The 20,009-nt window shown below is 42.1% G+C and overlaps 1 protein-coding gene across 2 annotated transcripts in view; it reads left to right on the top strand.

Annotated features, from left to right (window-relative positions):
* Dgkepsilon (diacylglycerol kinase epsilon) overlaps positions 1 to 20,009 on the top strand; it is a 197,176-nt gene that overhangs the window by 157,042 nt on the left and 20,125 nt on the right. For both annotated transcript variants that reach the window (XM_071679837.1, XM_071679838.1), the window contains exons 8-9: positions 5,508 to 5,641; positions 11,589 to 11,766. In XM_071679837.1, coding sequence (XP_071535938.1) covers positions 5,508 to 5,641; positions 11,589 to 11,766 — 312 coding nt within the window. The remainder of the gene's footprint in view (positions 1 to 5,507; positions 5,642 to 11,588; positions 11,767 to 20,009) is intronic.

Below are 20,009 nucleotides of genomic sequence, written 5' to 3'. Positions count from 1 at the left end.
TTGAAGAATGGATGTGAGAAATACTTAGAAAAACAGATGAATTTGTATGTAGCATTTATGGATTTGGAGAAGGCATGTGATAGAGTTGGTAGAGATGCTTTGCAAGGTACTAAGAGTATATGGTGTGGGAGGTAGGTTGCTAGAAGCAGTGAAAAGTTTTTATCAAGGATGTAATGAATGTGCTTGAGTAGGAAGAGAAGAAAGTGATTGGTTCTCAGTGAATGTCGGTTTGTGGCATGGGTGCACGATGTCTCCATGGTTGTTTAATTTGTTTATATATGGGATTGTTAGGGAGGTGAATGCAAGAGTTTGGGAGAGAGGTGCAAGTATGCAGTCTGTTGTGGATGAGAGGGCTTGGGAAGTGAGTCAGTATTGTTCGCTGATGATAAAGCGCTGGTGGCTGATTCGGTGAGAAACTGCAGAAGTTGGTGACTGAGTTTGGTAAAGTGTGTGAATGAAGAAAGCTGAGACTATGTATGTGTGTATATATATGTATGTGTATGTATGTATGTATATGTTATATGCATATGTATATGTATGGCATTAGTGAAGAACGATTACTTCCCATGTATTTCCTGCATGTTAAAGAAGGCAACTAAAGGGGGTGGGAGTGGGGGCTGGAAACCCTCCCCTTCTTGTATTTCAATGTCTAAAAGAGGAAACAGAAAGAGTCAACTGGGGAGTGCTCATCCTCCTCAAAGACTCAGATTGGGGTGTCTGAATGTGTGTGGATGTAACCTAAATTTGAAGAAAGGATAGATGGGTAGAATGCTTGAGGGAAGAAACCTACTGTTCTGGCTGTGAGTGAACCGAAGCACAAGGGTTAAGGGGAAGAATGGTTTGGAAACGTCTTGGGAGTAAAATCACGGGTTGGTGAGAGGACAAGAGCAAAGGAAGGAGTAGCACTACTCCAAAAGCAGGAGTTGTGGGAGTGTGTGATAGAGTGTAAGGAAGTATATTCTAGATTAAAACAAAGTGGATGGAGAGAGACAGGAGATTATTGGTGCTTATGCACCTGGTCATGAGAAGAAAGATCTCAAGAGGCAAGTGTTTTTGGAGCAGCTGAGTGAGTGTGTTGGCAGTTTTGGTGCACAAGACCGGGTATAAGTGATGGATGATTTAAATGTGAAGATGAGTAATTTGGCAATTGAGGTTATAATTGGTGTACATAGGGTATTCAGTGTTGTTAATGGAAATGGTGAAGAACTTGTGGATTTGTTTGCTGCAAAAGACTGGTGATTGAGAATACCTAGTTTAAAAAGAGAGATATATGCAAGTATATGCATGTGAGTTGGAGAGATGGTCAAAGGGCAGTATTAGATTACGAGTAATCAATAAGTGTGTAATAGAAAGATTTTTGGATGTTAATGTGCTGAGGGGACAGCTGGTGGGATTCTGATCACTATCTTGTGTAGGTGAAGGTGAAGATTTGTAGAGGTTTTCAAGAAAGAAGAGAGACTCTCATGCAGAAGAGGGTGGTGAGAGTAAGTGAGCTTGAAAAGCAGACCACTGTGAAGAAGTACCAGGAGAGATTGAGTGTAGAATGGCAAAAGGTGAGAGCAAATGAAGTGAGCAGAGTGGGTGAGGATTGGGATATATTTAGGGAAGCAGTGATGGCATGTGCAAGAGATGTATGTAGCATGAGAAAGGTGGGAGGTGGGCAGATTAGAAAGGGTAGTGAGTGGTGGGATGGAGTAAAGTTTTTAGTGAAAGGGAAAAGAGAGGTGTTTGGATGATACTTGCAAGGAAGGAGTGCAAATGCCTTGGAGATATATAAGAAAGAGTGACAGTAGGTCAAGAGGAAGATGCAAGAGTTGAAAAAGAAGGCAAATGAGAGTTGGGTTGAGAGAATATAATTAAACTGTAGGGAAAATAAAAAAGATGTTTTGGAAGGAGGTAAAGAGCATGTGTACACCAAGAGAATAAATGGAAATATCGGTTAAAGGGACAAGGAGGGAAGTGATAACAGGTAGTGATGAAGTGAGGAGGAGATTTGGTGAGTGTTTTGAAGGTTTGTTAAATGGGTTTGGTGATAGAGAGGCAGCTGTAGGGTGTTTTGGTTGGGGTGATGTGTGAAGTGAGAGAGTCAGGGAGAGTGGCTTGGTGAAGAGAGAAGAGGTGGTAACAGCCTTGTGGATGATAAATTCCAGCAAGGTGGAAGGTTTGGATGGTATTGCAGTTACATATTTTTAGAAAAGGGGTGACTGTGTTGTTGACTGGTTGGTAAGGATATTCAGTCTTTGTATGGTTCATGGTGAAGTGTCTGAGGATTGGCAAAATGCATGAATAGTTCCATTGTACAGAAGCAAACTACAGAGGCACAACTTTGTTGAGTCTTCTTTGAAAACTGTATGGGAGGGTATTGATGGAGAGAGTGAAGGCATGTACAGAGCTTCAGATTGGGAAGGAGCAGTGTGGTTTCAGAAGTGGTAGAGGATGTGTGGATCAGGTGTTTGCTTTGAAGAATATATGTGAGAAATAGTTAGAAAAACAGATGGATTTGTATGTAGCATTTATGGAACTGGAGAAGGCATATGACAAGGTTGACAGAGATGCTTTGCGGAAGGTCTTAAGAATATATGGTATGAGAGGTAAGCTGCTAGAAGCTGTGAGAAGTTTTTATTAAGAGTATAAGGCATGTGTATGATTAGGAAGAGAGGAGAGTGACTGGTTCCTAGTGAAGGTCGGTCTGTGGCAGGGGTGTGTGATGTCTCCCTTTGTTGTTTGATTTGCTTATGGATGGGGTGGTTAGGGAGGTGAATGCAAGAGTTTTGGAGATAGGAGCAAGTATACAGTCTGTTGGGAGAGGGCCTAGGAAGTGAGTCATTGTTGTTCACTGATGATACAGCACTGATGGCTGATTCAAGTGAGAAACTGCAGAAGTTGGTGACTGAGTGTGGAAAAGTGTGTGAAAGGAGAAAATTGAGAGTAAATGTGAATAAGAGCAAGGTAATTATTAGGTTCAGTAGGGTTGAGGGACAAGTTAGTGGGATGTAAGCTTGAATTGAGAAAAATTGGAGGAAGTGTTTTAGATATTTGGAAATGGACTTAGCAATGAAGTTAAAAGGTGGGAGAGGGGGCAAAGCTTCTGGGAGTGATGAAGAATGTTTGGAAGGAGAGAACATTATCTCAGAGAGCAAAAATGGGTATGTTTGAAGAAATAGTAGTTCCAACAATATTATATGGTTGTGAGGCATGGGCTATAGATAGGGTTGTACGGAGGAGGGTGGATGTGTTGGAAATGAATTGTTTGAGGACAGTATGTGGTGTGAGGTGGTTTGATTAAGTAATGAAAGGGTTAGAGAGATGTGGGGTAATAAAAAGAGTGTGGTTGAGAGAGCAGAAGAGGGTGTGTTGAAATGGTTAGGACATATGGAGAGAATGAGTGAGGAGTGAGGAAAATTTGACAGAGGATATATGTGTCAGAGGTGGAGGGAACAAAGAGAATTGGGAGATGAAATTGGAGGTGGGAGGATGGAGTGAAAATAATTTTGAGCTGTTGGGACCTGGACATGCAGGAGGGTGAGAGGCATGTAAGGAATAGAGTGAAGTGGAATGCTGTTTTATACCAGAGTTGACATGCTATCAGTGGACTGAACCAGGGCATGTGAAATGTCTGGGGTAAACCATGGAGAGGTGGTCTGTGAGGCCTAGGTGTGGATAGGGAGCTGTGGTTTCGGTGCACTAGACATGACTGCCAGAGACAGAATGAACGAATGTGGCCTTTTATGTCTTTTCTTGGCTCTACCTCACTGTTGCAGGGGGTGACGATGCTGTTTCCTGTGGGGTGGGGTGGCGCCTGAATGGATGAAGGCAAAAAAGTTTGAATATGTACATGTGCATATATGTGTAAGAATTGGAGGAGAGAAGGAGAAGGGGAGACTGAATTAGAGATGGAAGGATGGAGTAAATAAGATTTTGAATGCTTGGGGCTTGAACATGCAGGAAGGTATAAGGCTTGGATGGGATCATGTGCATTGGAGTTATGTGGTATACTAATGTCAGTCTAGGGCTCACTTCTTTACACTTTCCCACATTCCTATAACTCCTGCTTCAGTAGAAGTGCTTCCCCTTCGTTAGCTCTCTCCCTTGCACTAACCCCAAGCTGTACCGTGAAGACATTCCCAATCCATTCTTTATCCTTACTCTTGAGCTTTGTTTCACTTAGAGGTAGAACTTCTATCGCTTCTTTTCATTTTAGTTACATCCACACATGTTCAGACACCCCAGGCTAAGCCTTTGAGGAGGATGCATTTGATTGAATGTCCATTGGAAATTATTTTATAGAGTCAAACAGCAATTTCCATGCCTCCAAAGATAGTTACTGGACCTTTCGCAAATGAGTGGTATGGTTAGACCATAGATTACTTTAACCCTGGATGTGATGGATTTTAAACTGAACATTACTTCTCCTGTCATCTTGATAGGATTGATAAGTTTAATTGCAGCTTTTTTTTTTTTTTTTGCTGTCTCCCACGTTTGCGAGGTAGCGCAAGGAAACAGACGAAAGAAATGGCCCAACCCACCCCATACACATGTATATACATACGTCCACACACGCAAATATACATACCTACACAGCTTTCCATGGTTTACCCCAGACGCTTCACATGCCTTGATTCAATCCACTGCCAGCACGTCAACCCCGGTATACCACATCGCTCCAAATCACTCTATTCCTTGCCCTCCTTTCACCCTCCTGCATGTTCAGGCCCCGATCACACAAAATCTTTTTCACTCCATCTTTCCACCTCCAATTTGGTCTCCCTCTTCTCCTCGTTCCCTCCACCTCCGACACATATATTCTCTTGGTCAATCTTTCCTCACTCATTCTCTCCATGTGCCCGAACCATTTCAAAACACCCTCTTCTGCTCTCTCAACCACGCTCTTTTTAATTGCAGCTTTATTTCCTTTTATTCTTCGAAATATTCTGATCTTCTGAACATAAAATGAATTTAGCTTCAAACAGGACAAATTTCATTATGGCAAGTGACAGAAATAGTGTCACTGATGTCTCCACATATTTTCAAATCAGGAAAGTAGGCCTACCTATGTGAAGCCAGATGAGAGACTTTTGATTGGAGTTTTTCACTGGTTTGTCATATTGTTTCACACCAAAGGTGTAAAAGTAATTTGTGGTCTGACTGTACCTTAACGTTTAGTTGTGGGTGGTGTAAGGGTGTAGGATAGGGTATGATGACCGCTAATGATTACTGAGACTTATTGCTTCTCGCTTCATATTGTTTTCTTACTACTGTGTCAGACTTTATGCTATGCTTCAATTGATAGAAGTTAGAGGTATGATTGCCCTAATTGGGTGAAGAAACATTTTAGGATGCAACAGATAAGCATAATATTCAATATACCAGAGTAGAAAAAGTGGAATCCAGAATAAGCACATCTTAGTATATATGTATATATGTATAAAACATATTCCTTCTTGATTACATTACTAAATTCTTTCATTCGGAACAAACATTACTCTACACTGATATTTCTCCAACAGGAATTCGCATGCCAGTACGGGAATTATTCATGAACAACTACCTTAGTGTTGGTGTGGATGCTCTTGTTACTCTCAACTTCCACCGCACACGCCAGTCCCCTTTTTATATATTTAGCAATCGGTTGATAAATAAGGTACTGTGAATAATGGTGATGTTGTAAAGTTTCTAGATATCATCATCAGAAAAAGTTTACTCATGTTAACAGCCATAAGATTTTGAATTTCAAAAGCCCATTTCAACTACTAAAGGTCCATGTCAAGTTGTCATGAACATTTTCATGCATATCCAGTATTTTTTATTTAGCAAAGACTTTTACAAAAAAGGGAAATACCATATTTTGGATGTGTAATGCTAACACAAGAATCTCAAACAAGCAGCTAGGTATTATCAGATATGTATGTGTTCTTAAACTTAGCATTCTTAGGTTTGTTGTTTGCTGAGCAGGTGAGTAGCATATCAATATCTGTAGCAGGTATATTCAGAAGATGATATTGTATTATTGTCATGGATACCCAGCACTGCTTTGTGTAAATTAGAGGCCTTTTGTGGCCCCAAATGGTATTCACACAAGTGTGTGGGAAAAGCCTGCCCAGTTCCTCTGGTATTTCCTCTTAGAATTTAGGGCTTCTAGTTGCTATGATTCTGCCATAAAAGAGTAAAAAAGCAAACTCACAAGTGCACATGTAGGTCTTTCCGAGATCCTTCCTAAGTCTTCTTCAATTCTTCTTTTGGAACTAAATCAATGAAAAAATCATCTTAGGCCTTGTAGACCCAACTTTGCATCTATGGGTTAAGAATGCTCTCTCAGAGGTTGCCATAAAGGTATTTGGTATGTCATTTAGAGGTTATGAAAGGAGAAGTAGGTGCATTATGGTGGAATAAAGATTTTTAGAAATTTGAAGGAAGAAAAATAGTTTGGCTGATGTTTATTCTGTTAAAAAATAGTGATGAATGGAAGACAGAGTGTAGAGAATAAAGCCTCAACAGAAGAGTTAAAGGGATGGTACATATCAATAAAAGGAGAGCAAATGAGAATTTCAGAAGGAAAATGAATTGATTTAAAAGAAAATAAGCTATTCTGGAGGGAAAAGAATAAGAGTAGAAGGGAGGTGCGTGTAAGGAATGAAAGTTTATTTGAGAAGTCAAGAAGACTGCTGGTAGCAAAGGCTAATAAGGTTGATAGGAGTCAGAGAGAATATTCTAAAGAACTATTAGGAGATAATGGTGAAAGAGATTTGTCTGTTGGTATAACAGGAATAGAGATAAAGAAAGAGAGAAATATACATATGGGAGAGGAGAACACTACAGAGGAGGAAGCAAGATGAGCAATAAAGCTCTTAAAGATGGTGATGATTGGATGTGAAACTATCATGGGTTGGATCTAGAAAGTGTATATCAAAGCATGGAAAGCTAGTCAGGATATAAGTTACAATTGTTGTACCATATAAAGGAGAGGGGAATAAAAGCAAGTGTAAGACATATAAAAGAATAAATTTCCAGTCTCCATAGCATAATTGATATGATGTGTATGGTAGAATAGTGAGTTATCATCTTAAAAGGTTTAATGAACCCCTTGGTGGTGAGGGACAAATTGACTTAATGAGAGAGGAGGGTGTGTAGTGGAGAAAGTTTTAAGGAAAAGGAATGTGTATGCAGCATTTATGGATTTACCAAAACCAGTAAGTAAAATGAATAGGAAAGCACTTGGGAAGATTTGACTCAGTATGGTGTCCATGGAAGGATTTTGAATAATGTTAAGATCTTTTACAATGGAAGTGGTACATTGACAGTACAGCAGTACAATTAAGTGATATGAAATAAATTTGGGAGTGCATCAAAATTGCATGTCTCATTTTTTTCTTTATGATTGGAGCATTGTATGAGATGAGAAAAAGTTGGGATGATTTTGGTGTATTACTTAATTATGGAGAAATAGAATGGAAGTTGCCACAGACTTTGTATGCAGATAGCACTGTGTTATTAACTAAATCACAGGAAGAGTTGGATAGAATGATGGACTTGTTTGATGATGTATCGAGGAGCAATATGCTGAAAGTGAATGTGAGCAAAAGTATGTAGCAAGTTTATGAAAGGGAAGGAAAGTCAAATTGTGCTGTCACTTTTTATGATAAAAACTGAAAGTTTTAGTTTAATCTAGCAGTGAATATACAGGAGTAAAAAAATAGTAATGGTGGTAATAGTTGAGGTAAGGAAAGTAGTCATACAAGGGAGAAATATTGTGGATGAGATGACAGCTCTGATGAGTGAAATGAAAAGTCAATTGTAAATTTGATAGGAATCTAGCATGAAAGGGCACTGTCTGTATATATTTCAGGATAGATCAAATACTCATCCTCCTCGAAGGCTCAGATTGGGGTGCCTAAATGTGTGTGGATGTAACCAAGATGTGAAAAAAGGAGAGATAGGTAGTATGTTTGAGGAAAGGAACCTGGATGTTTTGGCTCTGAGTGAAACGAAGCTCAAGGGTAAAGGGGAAGAGTGGTTTGGGAATGTCTTGGGAGTAAAGTCAGGGGTTAGTGAGAGGACAAGAGCAAGGGAAGGAGTAGCAGTACTCCTGAAACAGGAGTTGTGGAAGTATGTGATAGAATGTAAGAAAGTAAATTCTCGATTAATATGGGTAAAACTGAAAGTTGATGGAGAGAGATGGGTGATTATTGGTGCATATGCACCTGGGCATGAGAAGAAAGATCATGAGAGGCAAGTGTTTTGGGAGCAGCTGAATGAGTGTGATAGTGGTTTTGATGCACGAGACCGGGTTATAGTGTTGGGTGATTTGAATGCAAAGGTGAGTAATGTGGCAGTTGAGGGAATAATTGGTATACATGGGGTGTTCAGTGTTGTAAATGGAAATGGTGAAGAGCTTGTAGATTTATGTGCTGAAAAAGGACTGATGATTGGGAATACCTGGTTTAAAAAGCGAGATATACATAAGTATACTTATGTAAGTAGGAGAGATGGCCAGAGAGCGTTATTGGATTACGTGTTAATTGACAGGCGCGCGAAAGAGACTTTTGGATGTTAATGTGCTGAGAGGTGCAACTGGAGGGATGTCTGATCATTATCTTGTGGAGGCTAAGGTGAAGATTTTTATGGGTTTTCAGAAAAGAAGAGTGAATGTTGGGGTGAAGAGGATGGTGAGAGTAAGTGAGCTTGGGAAGGAGACTTGTGTGAGGAAGTACCAGGAGAGACTGAGTACAGAATGGAAAAAGGTGAGAACAGTGGAAGTAAGGGGAGTGGGGGAGGAATGGGATGTATTTAGGGAATCAGTGATGGATTGCGCAAAAGATGCTTGTGGCATGAGAAGAGTGGGAGGTGGGTTGATTAGAAAGGGTAGTGAGTGGTGGGATGAAGAAGTAAGAGTATTAGTGAAAGAGAAGAGAGAGGCATTTGGATGATTTTTGCAGGGAAAAAATGAAATTGAGTGGGAGACGTATAAAAGAAAGAGACAGGAGGTCAAGAGAAAGGTGCAAGAGGTGAAAAAAAGGGCAAATGAGAGTTGGGGTGAGAGAGTATCATTAAATTTTAGGGAGAATAAAAAGATGTTCTGGAAGGAGGTAAATAAAGTGCGTAAGACAAGGGAGCAAATGGGAACTTCAGTGAAGGGCGCAAATGGGGAGGTGATAACAAGTAGTGGTGATGTGAGAAGGAGATGGAGTGAGTATTTTGAAGGTTTGTTGAATGTGTTTGATGATAGAGTGGCAGATATAGGGTGTTTTGGTCGAGGTGGTGTGCAAAGTGCGAGGGTTAGGGAAAATGAGTTGGTAAACAGAGAAGAGGTAGTAAAAGCTTTGCGGAAGATGAAAGCCGGCAAGGCAGCAGGTTTGGATGGTATTGCAGTGGAATTTATTAAAAAAGGGGGTGACTGTATTGTTGACTGGTTGGTAAGGTTATTTAATGTATGTATGACTCATGGTGAGGTGCCTGAGGATTGGCGGAATGCGTGCATAGTGCCATTGTACAAAGGCAAAGGGGATAAGAGTGAGTGCTCAAATTACAGAGTATTGTTGAGTATTCCTGGTAAATTATATGGGAGGGTATTGATTGAGAGGGTGAAGACATGTACAGAGCATCAGATTGGGGAAGAGCAGTGTGGTTTCAGAAGTGGTAGAGGATGTGTGGATCAGGTGTTTGCTTTGAAGAATGTATGTGAGAAATACTTAGAAAAGCAAATGGATTTGTATGTAGCATTTATGGATCTGGAGAAGGCATATGATAGAGTTGATAGAGATGCTCTCTGGAAGATATTAAGAATATATGGTGTGGGAGGCAAGTTGTTAGAAGCAGTAAAAAGTTTTTATCGAGGATGTAAGGCATGTGTACGTGTAGGAAGAGAGGAAAGTGATTGGTTCTCAGTGAATGTAGGTTTGCGGCAGGGGTGTGTGATGTCTCCATGGTTGTTTAATTTGTTTATGGATGGGGTTGTTAGGGAGGTGAATGCAAGAGTTTTGGAAAGAGGGGCAAGTATGAAGTCTGTTGGGGATGAGAAAGCTTGGGAAGTGAGTCAGTTGTTGTTCGCTGATGATACAGCGCTGGTGGCTGATTCATGTGAGAAACTGCAGAAGCTGGTTGTGAAAGAAGAAAGTTAAGAGTAAATGTGAATAAGAGCAAGGTTATTAGGTACAGTAGGGTTGAGGGTCAATTCAATTGGGAGGTGAGTTTGAATGGAGAAAAACTGGAGGAAGTGAAGTGTTTTAGATATCTGGGAGTGGATCTGGCAGCGGATGGAACCATGGAAGCGGAAGTGGATCATAGGGTGGGGGAGGGGGCGAAAATTCTGGGAGCCTTGAAGAATGTGTGGAAGTCGAGAACATTATCTCGGAAAGCAAAAATGGGTATGTTTGAAGGAATAGTGGTTCCAACAATGTTGTATGGTTGCGAGGCGTGGACTATGGATAGAGTTGTGTGCAGGAGGATGGATGTGCTGGAAATGAGATGTTTGAGGACAATGTGTGGTGTGAGGTGGTTTGATCGAGTAAGTAACGTAAGGGTAAGAGAGATGTGTGGAAATAAAAAGAGCGTGGTTGAGAGAGCAGAAGAGGGTGTTTTGAAATGGTTTGGTCACATGGAGAGAATGAGTGAGGAAAGATTGACCAAGAGGATATATGTGTCGGAGGTGGAGGGAACGAGGAGAAGAGGGAGACCAAATTGGAGGTGGAAAGATGGAGTGAAAAAGATTTTGTGTGATCGGGGCCTGAACATGCAGGAGGGTAAAAGGAGGGCAAAGAATAGAGTGAATTGGAACGATGTGGTATACCGGGGTTGACGTGCTGTCAGTGGATTGAATCAAGGCATGTGTATGGGGGTGGGTTGGGCCATTTCTTTCGTCTGTTTCCTTGCGCTACCTCGCAAACGCGGGAGACAGCGGCAAAAAAAAAAAAAAAAAAAAGATCAAATACAAGAGCAATAGATGTGAATAATTTGTATAGTATCGTTGGAATTAGGATAGACAAAAAAGAAGAAAGTCATGAGGTTATGTGGTATGAAGAGGTCATCAGAAAGGTACATGGATGAAAATTTTTTGTAATGGTATGGTTATGGAGATGGTATAGCAGATGATAGGTTGGTCAGGAAACTACATAGAAGTACAACAGAGGGTACAAGGGGGAGGGAATGACTGTGGAGGAAATGGATAGATATGGTGAGAGAATTTATTTGGGTTTGGTACGTGTCATGTGATGTTGGAGAAATCATTGGGTATGATATGTAATGGAAACATTTTGTGTATGGAAGTGGTATGAGTGGAGACAGTTGACAAATTAACATTGGTAAATTAAAAAGATAAAGCACTTTTGTAAGTCTATACTTCACTTTAAGACATTGGGCATAAGTTAACAGTGCTGTACAGTATGTGTAAGTGATTTTCTAGAGGCTTTATATACCTGATCTATTCCATTGAATTGGCGGTGAATTATTGTAATGAACAGGTAATGCCTCCAATGCAAATATCATTTAAATTTGTCTCAGTGAGGAAATACTTTTTTGTATGTTATTGTATCATTCAACCATTGATATGTTCTGTAAGTGTAAGAAATTTAACCATTGGGATTAAACATTTGCAGATGATATACTTCACATTTGGCACTAAGGATGTTTTAGAGCATGAGTGTAAGGACCTGGATCAGAGGCTGGATTTATATATGGACAACCAGCGAATAGATCTGCCGAACTTGGAAGCTCTAGTTGTGCTCAACATAGCCTGTTGGGGTGCAGGAGTAAGACCTTGGACACTGGGAACTGGTAAGTCAGGTTCTTTGATCCTCCCCCTGCTCCTGTGCTCAGTCCTCACAAGATTCTCTCTCTCTCTCTCTCTGCTTTGCTATCCAGTTCTTCAATTTTTTTTTCTTTTTTAGCATTAAGACCACACAATCTCGCTTAGATCGACATGGTCTGTGTATTTATGTAACTCTCTTTCTCCCTAATTAAATATGTGGGATGTTAACTGAATTATATAAATCAGTATTCACCTTAAATTTTTAGAAACTGAAAGATGACCTATTTAGCCATCATAATGAAAATGCACTCATTTTTTTTTTTTTTTTTTGCTTTGTCGCTGTCTCCCGCGTTTGCGAGGTAGCGCAAGGAAACAGACGAAAGAAATGGCCCAACCCACCCCCATACACATGCCTTGATTCAATCCACTGACAGCACGTCAACCCCGGTATACCACATCGCTCCAATTCACTCTATTCTTTGCCCTCCTTTCACCCTCCTGCATGTTAAGGCCCCGATCACACAAAATCTTTTTCACTCCATCTTTCCACCTCCAATTTGGTCTCCCTCTTCTCCTCGTTCCCTCCACCTCCGACACATATATCCTCTTGGTCAATCTTTCCTCACTCATTCTCTCCATGTGACCAAACCATTTCAAAACACCCTCTTCTGCTCTCTCAACCACGCTCTTTTTATTTCCACACATCTCTCTTACCCTTACGTTACTTACTCGATCAAACCACCTCACACCACACATTGTCCTCAAACATCTCATTTCCAGCACATCCATCCTCCTGCGCACAACTCTATCCATAGTCCACGCCTCGCAACCATACAACATTGTTGGAACCACTATTCCTTCAAACATACCCATTTTTGCTTTCCGAGATAATGTTCTCGACTTCCACACATTCTTCAAGGCTCCCAGAATTTTCGCCCCCTCCCCCACCCTATGATCCACTTCCACTTCCATGGTTCCATCCGCTGCCAGATCCACTCCCAGATATCTAAAACACTTCACTTCCTCCAGTTTTTCTCCATTCAAACTCACCTCCCAATTGAATTGACCCTCAACCCTACTGTACCTAATAACCTTGCTCTTATTCACTCATAGATACTGAAATGTTGGAAGATGATATAATCAAAGCATTTAATCAGCTTAGAGAAATTTCAGCTCCAGGACCAGATGGAATCCCAGCCATAATCTTCAGAAAGACAAAAACAGCAAAAACAAAACTAATGATATTATTGAGGCAAAGTCTGGATAAATGGAAAATTAGGTATTCACAAATTGGCATTTGTAACACCAGTACACAAAGCTAATACCTAAACAATACAGACCAGTTAGCTTAATTTTCCAAGTAATAAAAGTTTTTGAAGCTAATAGTTCTTTAAGAGATGTAGCAATACAGCAACCAGAGGTCATAAGATGAAATGAAGCAAGAAATTTATTAAATACAGTTTAAAGAAATATTTATATAGTGATAAAGGAATAGAATAAGATGACTGAAGACAGGTTTAATGCAGATGGTATTCATAAATTTCAAAAGTTGTGATAGAAAATGTTCATGAGATGGGGCCCTATGAGTGTAAGTGTATAACTCTCTCTCTCTCTCTCCTCTCTCCTCTCTCTCTCTCTCTCTCTCTCTCTCTCTCTCTCTCTCTCTCTCTCTCTCTCTCTCTCTCTCTCTCTCTCCCAGTACAGTGCATATAAGTAATTAAAAAAGGCAATAAGAACTTACAGAGACCCCTTTCCTTCCATGTTTTTGTCAGTCACAGTTTTGAGTGTGCATACTTAGAATAGTACTATTATTATTATTATTATTATTAGTAGTAGTAGTAGTAGTAGTAGGTATTAAGAATATATGGTGTGGGAGGCAAGTTGTTAGAAGCAGTGAAAAGTTTTTATCGAGGATGTAAGGCATGTGTACGTGTAGGAAGAGAGGAAAGTGATTGGTTCTCAGTGAATGTAGGTTTGCGGCAGGGGTGTGTGATGTCTCCATGGTTGTTTAATTTGTTTATGGATAGGGTTGTTAGGGAGGTGAATGCAAGAGTTTTGGAAAGAGGGGCAAGTATGAAGTCTGTTGGGGATGAGAGAGCTTGGGAAGTGAGTCAGTTGTTGTTCACTGATGATACAGCGCTGGTGGCTGATTCATGTGAGAAACTGCAGAAGCTGGTGACTGAGTTTGGTAAAGTGTGTGAAAGAAGAAAGTTAAGAGTAAATGTGAATAAGAGCAAGGTTATTAGGTACAGTAGGGTTGAGGGTCAAGTCAATTGGGAGGTGAGTTTGAATGGAGAAAAACTGGAGGAAGTGAAGTGTTTTAGATATCTGGGAGTGGATCTGGCAGCGGATGGAACCATGGAAGCGGAAGTGGATCATAGGGTGGGGGAGGGGGCGAAAATTCTGGGAGCCTTGAAGAATGTGTGGAAGTCGAGAACATTATCTCGGAAAGCAAAAATGGCTATGTTTGAAGGAATAGTGGTTCCAACAATGTTGTATGGTTGCGAGGCGTGGGCTATGGATAGAGTGGTGCGCAGGAGGATGGATGTGCTGGAAATGAGATGTTTGAGGACAATGTGTGGTGTGAGGTGGTTTGATCGAGTAAGTAACGTAAGGGTAAGAGAGATGTGTGGAAATAAAAAGAGCGTGGTTGAGAGAGCAGAAGAGGGTGTTTTGAAATGGTTTGGGCACATGGAGAGAATGAGTGAGGAAAGATTGACCAAGAGGATATATGTGTCGGAGGTGGAGGGAACGAGGAGAAGAGGGAGACCAAATTGGAGGTGGAAAGATGGAGTGAAAAAGATTTTGTGTGATCGGGGCCTGAACATGCAGGAGGGTGAAAGGAGGGCAAGGAATAGAGTGAATTGGAGCGATGTGGTATACCGGGGTTGACGTGCTGCCAGTGGATTGAATCAGGGCATGTGAAGCGTCTGGGGTAAACCATGGAAAGCTGTGTAGGTATGTATATTTGCGTGTGTGGACGTATGTATATACATGTGTATGGGGGTGGGTTGGGCCATTTCTTTCATCTGTTTCCTTGCGCTACCTCGCAAACGCGGGAGACAGCGGCAAAAAAAAAAAAAAAAAAGTAGTAGTAGTACTACTAGTAGTAGTAGTAGTAGTAGTAGTAAGGCATGTATATGAGTGGAAAGGGAGGAAAGTGATTGGTTCCCAGTGAATGTCGGTTTGCAGCAGGGGTGCGTGATGTCTCCATGGTTGTTTAATTTGTTTATGGATGCGGTGGTTAGGGAAGTGAATGCAAGAGTTTTGGAGAGAGGGACAAGTATGCCATCTGTTGTTGATGAGAGGGCTTGGGAAGTGAGTCAGTTGTTGTTCGCTGATGATAAAGTGCTGGTGGCTGATTCGGGTGAGAAACTGCAGAAGTTGGTGACTGAGTTTGATAGTGTGTGAAAGGAGAAAGTTGAGAGTAAATGTGAATAAGAGCAAGGTTATTAGGTTCAGTAGTGTTGAGGGGCAAGTTAATTGGCAGCTAAGTTTGAATGGAGAAAAACTGGAGAAAGTGAAGTCTTTTAGATATATGGAAGTGGACTTAGCAGCGGATGAAACCATGGAAGCAGAAGTGAGTCACAGGGTGGGGGCAAAGGTTCTGGGAGTGTTGAAGAGTGTGTGGGAGACTTGAACATTATCTCAGAGAGCAAAAATGGGTATGTTTGAAGGAATAGCGGCTCCAACAATGTTGTATGGTTGCGAGGCATGGGCTATAGATCCATTCACTGTTAAATCCACTCCCAGATATCTAAAACACTTCACTTCCTCCAGTTTTTCTCCATTCAAACTTTCCTCCCAATTTACTTGTCCCTCAACCCTATGGTACCAAATAACCTTGCTCTTATTCACATTTACTCTCAGCTTTCATCTTTCAGACACTTTACCAAACTCAGTCACCAGCTTCTGCAGTTTCTCACCCAAATCAGCCACCAGCACTCTATCATCAGCGAACAACAACTGACTCACTTCCCAAGTCCTCTCATCCACGACAGACTGCATACTTGCCTCTCTCTCCAAAACTCTTGCATTCACCTCCCTAACAATCCCATCCATAAACAAATTAAACAACCATGGAGACATCATGCACCCCTGCTGCAAACCGACATTCACTGGGAACTATTCACTTTCCTCTCTTCCTACTCTTACACATGCCGTACATCCTCGATAAAAACTTTTCACTGCTTCTAGCAACTTGCCTCCCACACCATATACTCTTAATCCCTTCCACAGAGCATCTCTATTAACTCTATCATATGCCTTCTCTAGATCCATAAATGCTATATACAAATCCATCTGTTTTTCTAAGTATTTCTCACATACATTCTTCAAAGCAAACACCTGATCTACACATCCTCTACCACTTCTGAAACCACACTGCTCTTCCCCAATCTGATGCTCTGTACATGCCTTCACCCTCTCAATCAATACCCTCCCATATAATTTACCAGGAATACTCAACAATCTTTTACCTCTGTAATTTGAAGACTCACCTTTATCCCTTTGCCTTTGTACAGTGGCACTATGCAGTTTTCAGGTACTTCACCAAGAGCCATACATACCTTGAATATCCTCACCAAGCAGTCAACAACACAGTCACCCCCTTTTTTAATAAATTCCACTGCAATACCATCCAAACCTTCCACTTTCATCTACTGCAACACTTTCACTACCTCTTTTCTGTTTACCAAGCCATTCTCTCTGACCCTCTCACTTCGCACACAACCTCGACCAAAACACCCTATATCTGCCACTCTATCATCTAACACATTCAACAAACCTTCTAAATACTCACTTTATCTCCTTCTCACATTACCACTACTTGTTATTACCTCCCCATTAGCCCCCTTCACTGATGTTTCCATTTGCTCTCTTCTTACGTACTTTATTTACCTCCTTCCAAAACATCTTTTTATTCCCCTAAAATTTAATGATACTCTCTCACCCCAAATATCATTTACCCTCTTTTTCACCTCATGCACCTTTCTCTTGACCTCCTGCCTCTTTCTATTATACATCACCCAATCATTTGCACTATTTCCCTGCAAAACTCGTCCAAATGCCTCTCTCTTCTCTTTCACTAATAATCTTACTTCTTCATCCCACCACTCACTACCCTTTCTAATCTGCCCACCTCCCATGCTTCTCATGCCACAAGCATCTTTTCCACAAGCCATCACTGCTTCCCTAGATACACCCCATTCCTCCCTCACTCCCCTTACGTCCTTTTCTCTCACCTTTTTCCATTCTGTTCTCGGTCTCTCCTGGTACTTCCTCACACAAGTCTCCTTCCCAAGCTCACTTACTCTCACCACTATCTTCACCCCAATATTCTCTCTTCTTTTCTGAAAACCTTTACAAATCTGTACCTTCGCCTCCACAAGATAATGATTAGACATCCCTCCGGTTACACCTCTCAGCACATTAACATCCAAAAGTCTCTCTTTCATGCACCTATCAATTAACACATAATCCAATAACGCTCTCTGGCCATCTCTCTTACTTACATACGTATACTCTGTATCTCTTTTTTTTTTTTTAAACCAGGTATTCCCAATCATCAGTCCTTTTTCAGCTCACAAATCTACAAGCTCTTCACCATTTCCATTTACAACACTGAACACCCCATGTACACCAGTTATTCCCTCAGCTGCCACATTACTCACCTTTGCATTCAAATCACCCATTACTGTAACCCAGTCTTGTGCATCAAAACTACTAAGCCACTCACTCAGCTGCTACCAAAAGACTTGCCTCTCATGGTCTTTCTTCTCATGCCCAGGTGCAGAGGCACCAGTAATCACCCATCTCTCTCCATCCACTTTCAGTTTTACCCATAGCAATTTAGAGTTTACTTTCTTACGCTCTATCACTTAATCCCACCACTCCTGTTTCAGGAGTAGTGCTACTCCTTTCCTTGCTCTTGTCCTCTCAACAACCCCTGACTTTACTTCCAAAACATTCCTAAACCTCTCTTCCCCTTCATCCTTGAGCTTCGTCACTCAGAGCCAAAACATCCAGGTTCCTATCCTCAAACATACTACCTACCTATCCACACACATTTAGACACACCAGTCTGAGCATTGTGAGCGAGGTCTGTCCAGGTGTGCTTTGGAAAACCTCCATGTGTTTTGACAGCAGGGTGGACATCTGTACACGTTCCTCCGTCAGATGCGAAAGTTTTGCCTCCCACTTCCCGTCCATGCTTCCGTTCAGTTCCCATGTCTCCAAGGCACTCGCAGCTATGTCGTCGTCTTCAACACACACGGCTACCGCTGGATGTTGGATGATGCAGACTGGCAAAGTCGGTTCCAAAGGGAGGATCATGACTGAAATATGGCTTAAGCATGTTGATGTGGCATAATCTCTGGTGTCTACACCTATCAGGGGTAGAGACAAGGTGTCTTGAGTCTCCTACACTCCGGATAATGGTGTAGGGACCCTGAAAACGGGCAGCCAAGGGTTGACCTGGCTGCGGTAGTAGAAGCAACACCTTGTCCCCCGCCTCAAACCTTCTCAAACAAGATCGTTTGTCATACCATTTCTTCATTTGTGCTTGAGTCTCTATTAAATTCTGCTGAGCAGCTTCCCCAACACCTTTGGAGTTTCTCTTTTAACTCGCTAACGGAGTCCAGCAGGCCGACACTCTCACTCGTGTTCAGCCACACGTCATTCAGTAATTTAAGAGGCCCTTAGACCTCGTGGGCGACCATCAGCTCAAAGGGGAAGAAACCTAGAGATTCATTAGGCACTTCTCTTGTGGCGAAGAGAAGAAATGGGAGTCCCTTAGCCCAGTCCTTAGTGTTGTCAGCACAATACTTCTTTAACATGGACTTCAGGATGGAATGGTAACATTCCAGTGCTCCTTGACTCTGAGGGTCGTAAGCAGTGGAGGTAATCTTACCGATACCCAGCTCCCTTAGGGTTTGTTGAAAAGTCCTGAACATGAAATTGGATCCCCGATCAGACTGCACCTCTTTGGGAAGTCCAAACTTTGTGAAGAAGCTAAGCAGCTCCCAGACAACAGTCTTGGCATTCATGCTTCTTAATGGTACTGCCTTGGGATATCTCGAGGCCATATCAATAATACTTAAAATGTAACAGTGGCCAGAGGAGGTTCTTGGCAATGGGCGCACAATGTCAACTATGACTCGGTCAAACAGAGCTTCGAATGGGGGAATAGGAACTAAGGGAGCGGCCTTAAGCCTCTGATTAGGCTTTCCCATCATTTGACAAGTATGACACGTCTTTACATACTGAGCGACATCCCAGCGGACACCAGGCCAATATACATTCCACCACACTCGGTCTAGGGTCTTCCTCACCCCTAAATGACGGCAAAGCGTGAGTCATATGCTAGCTTCAAAATCTCCCTCCTGTAGGGACGCGGCACTACCACCTGGTGGACTGCTTGCCACTCCTCGTCTTCCCCATTACATGACACTGGACACCACTTCCTCATTAACAACCCAACCCATTGGAGGTAATAACCGTCAGCCGATTCTTCAGCCGACTCACACAACTTCTTAAACTCTGGTTCGGCTCTCTGTAATCTCCTCAAATTCTGCCAAGACAAATCATCAGCCTCACCCTTCGACTCTGGCTCAGAGTCTAAATCAGCAAAGAAGGTATCAGCGAACTCCACTTCACTCGGCTCACTCTTGGGGAGTGACTGCAGTTTTCCCGCCTTAAGCTCTGTCTCCTGGGGCCTGCAACCTGCTTTCTTAGCAGACATGGACCAGGTAACTGTGCACACGGGAAATATCCCTGGTACCTCTTCCTGAAGCCGCTCTGTCTCTGCGGACTCCACTGGTGTCACCGACACCACCGGCACAGGGTTCATCTTCCCACCCGCTAGGTCATTGCCTAACACAAAGTCCACTCTTGAGACAGGCAACCGATCTACAGCCCCCACCTGGGCAGGGCCCATGAAGAGTTCTGTTTCCACACTCACATCAGCCAGTGGAACAGCCTTGGGACCCGACAGCCCATCTAGCAAGACTTGGTCTCCAGACTCTCCTTGCAGCACCAAGCCATCCACCATCAGGAACTGCAGCGCACCATAATCCCATAATATGGTCACTTCTCGTCCTACACCACATCTACTAACATAGCCCTCAGACAGGAACGCATTGTAGTTCCCACGGAACGGATCCTTAACTACAGATTGATCAACACTCTCGCAGCCCCTCACTTTCCTAAGAGCAGGGACAGCATCACTTACTTTACTAAGTAGCCCTAAAATTGAGAAGAGACTCACCAG

This window comes from Panulirus ornatus, chromosome 30 (genome assembly GCF_036320965.1).
Source record: "Panulirus ornatus isolate Po-2019 chromosome 30, ASM3632096v1, whole genome shotgun sequence".
NCBI lineage: Eukaryota > Metazoa > Arthropoda > Malacostraca > Decapoda > Palinuridae > Panulirus > Panulirus ornatus.
The sequence above is the reverse complement of the archived record's forward strand: the minus strand, read 5'-3'. Positions and strand labels throughout refer to the sequence as shown.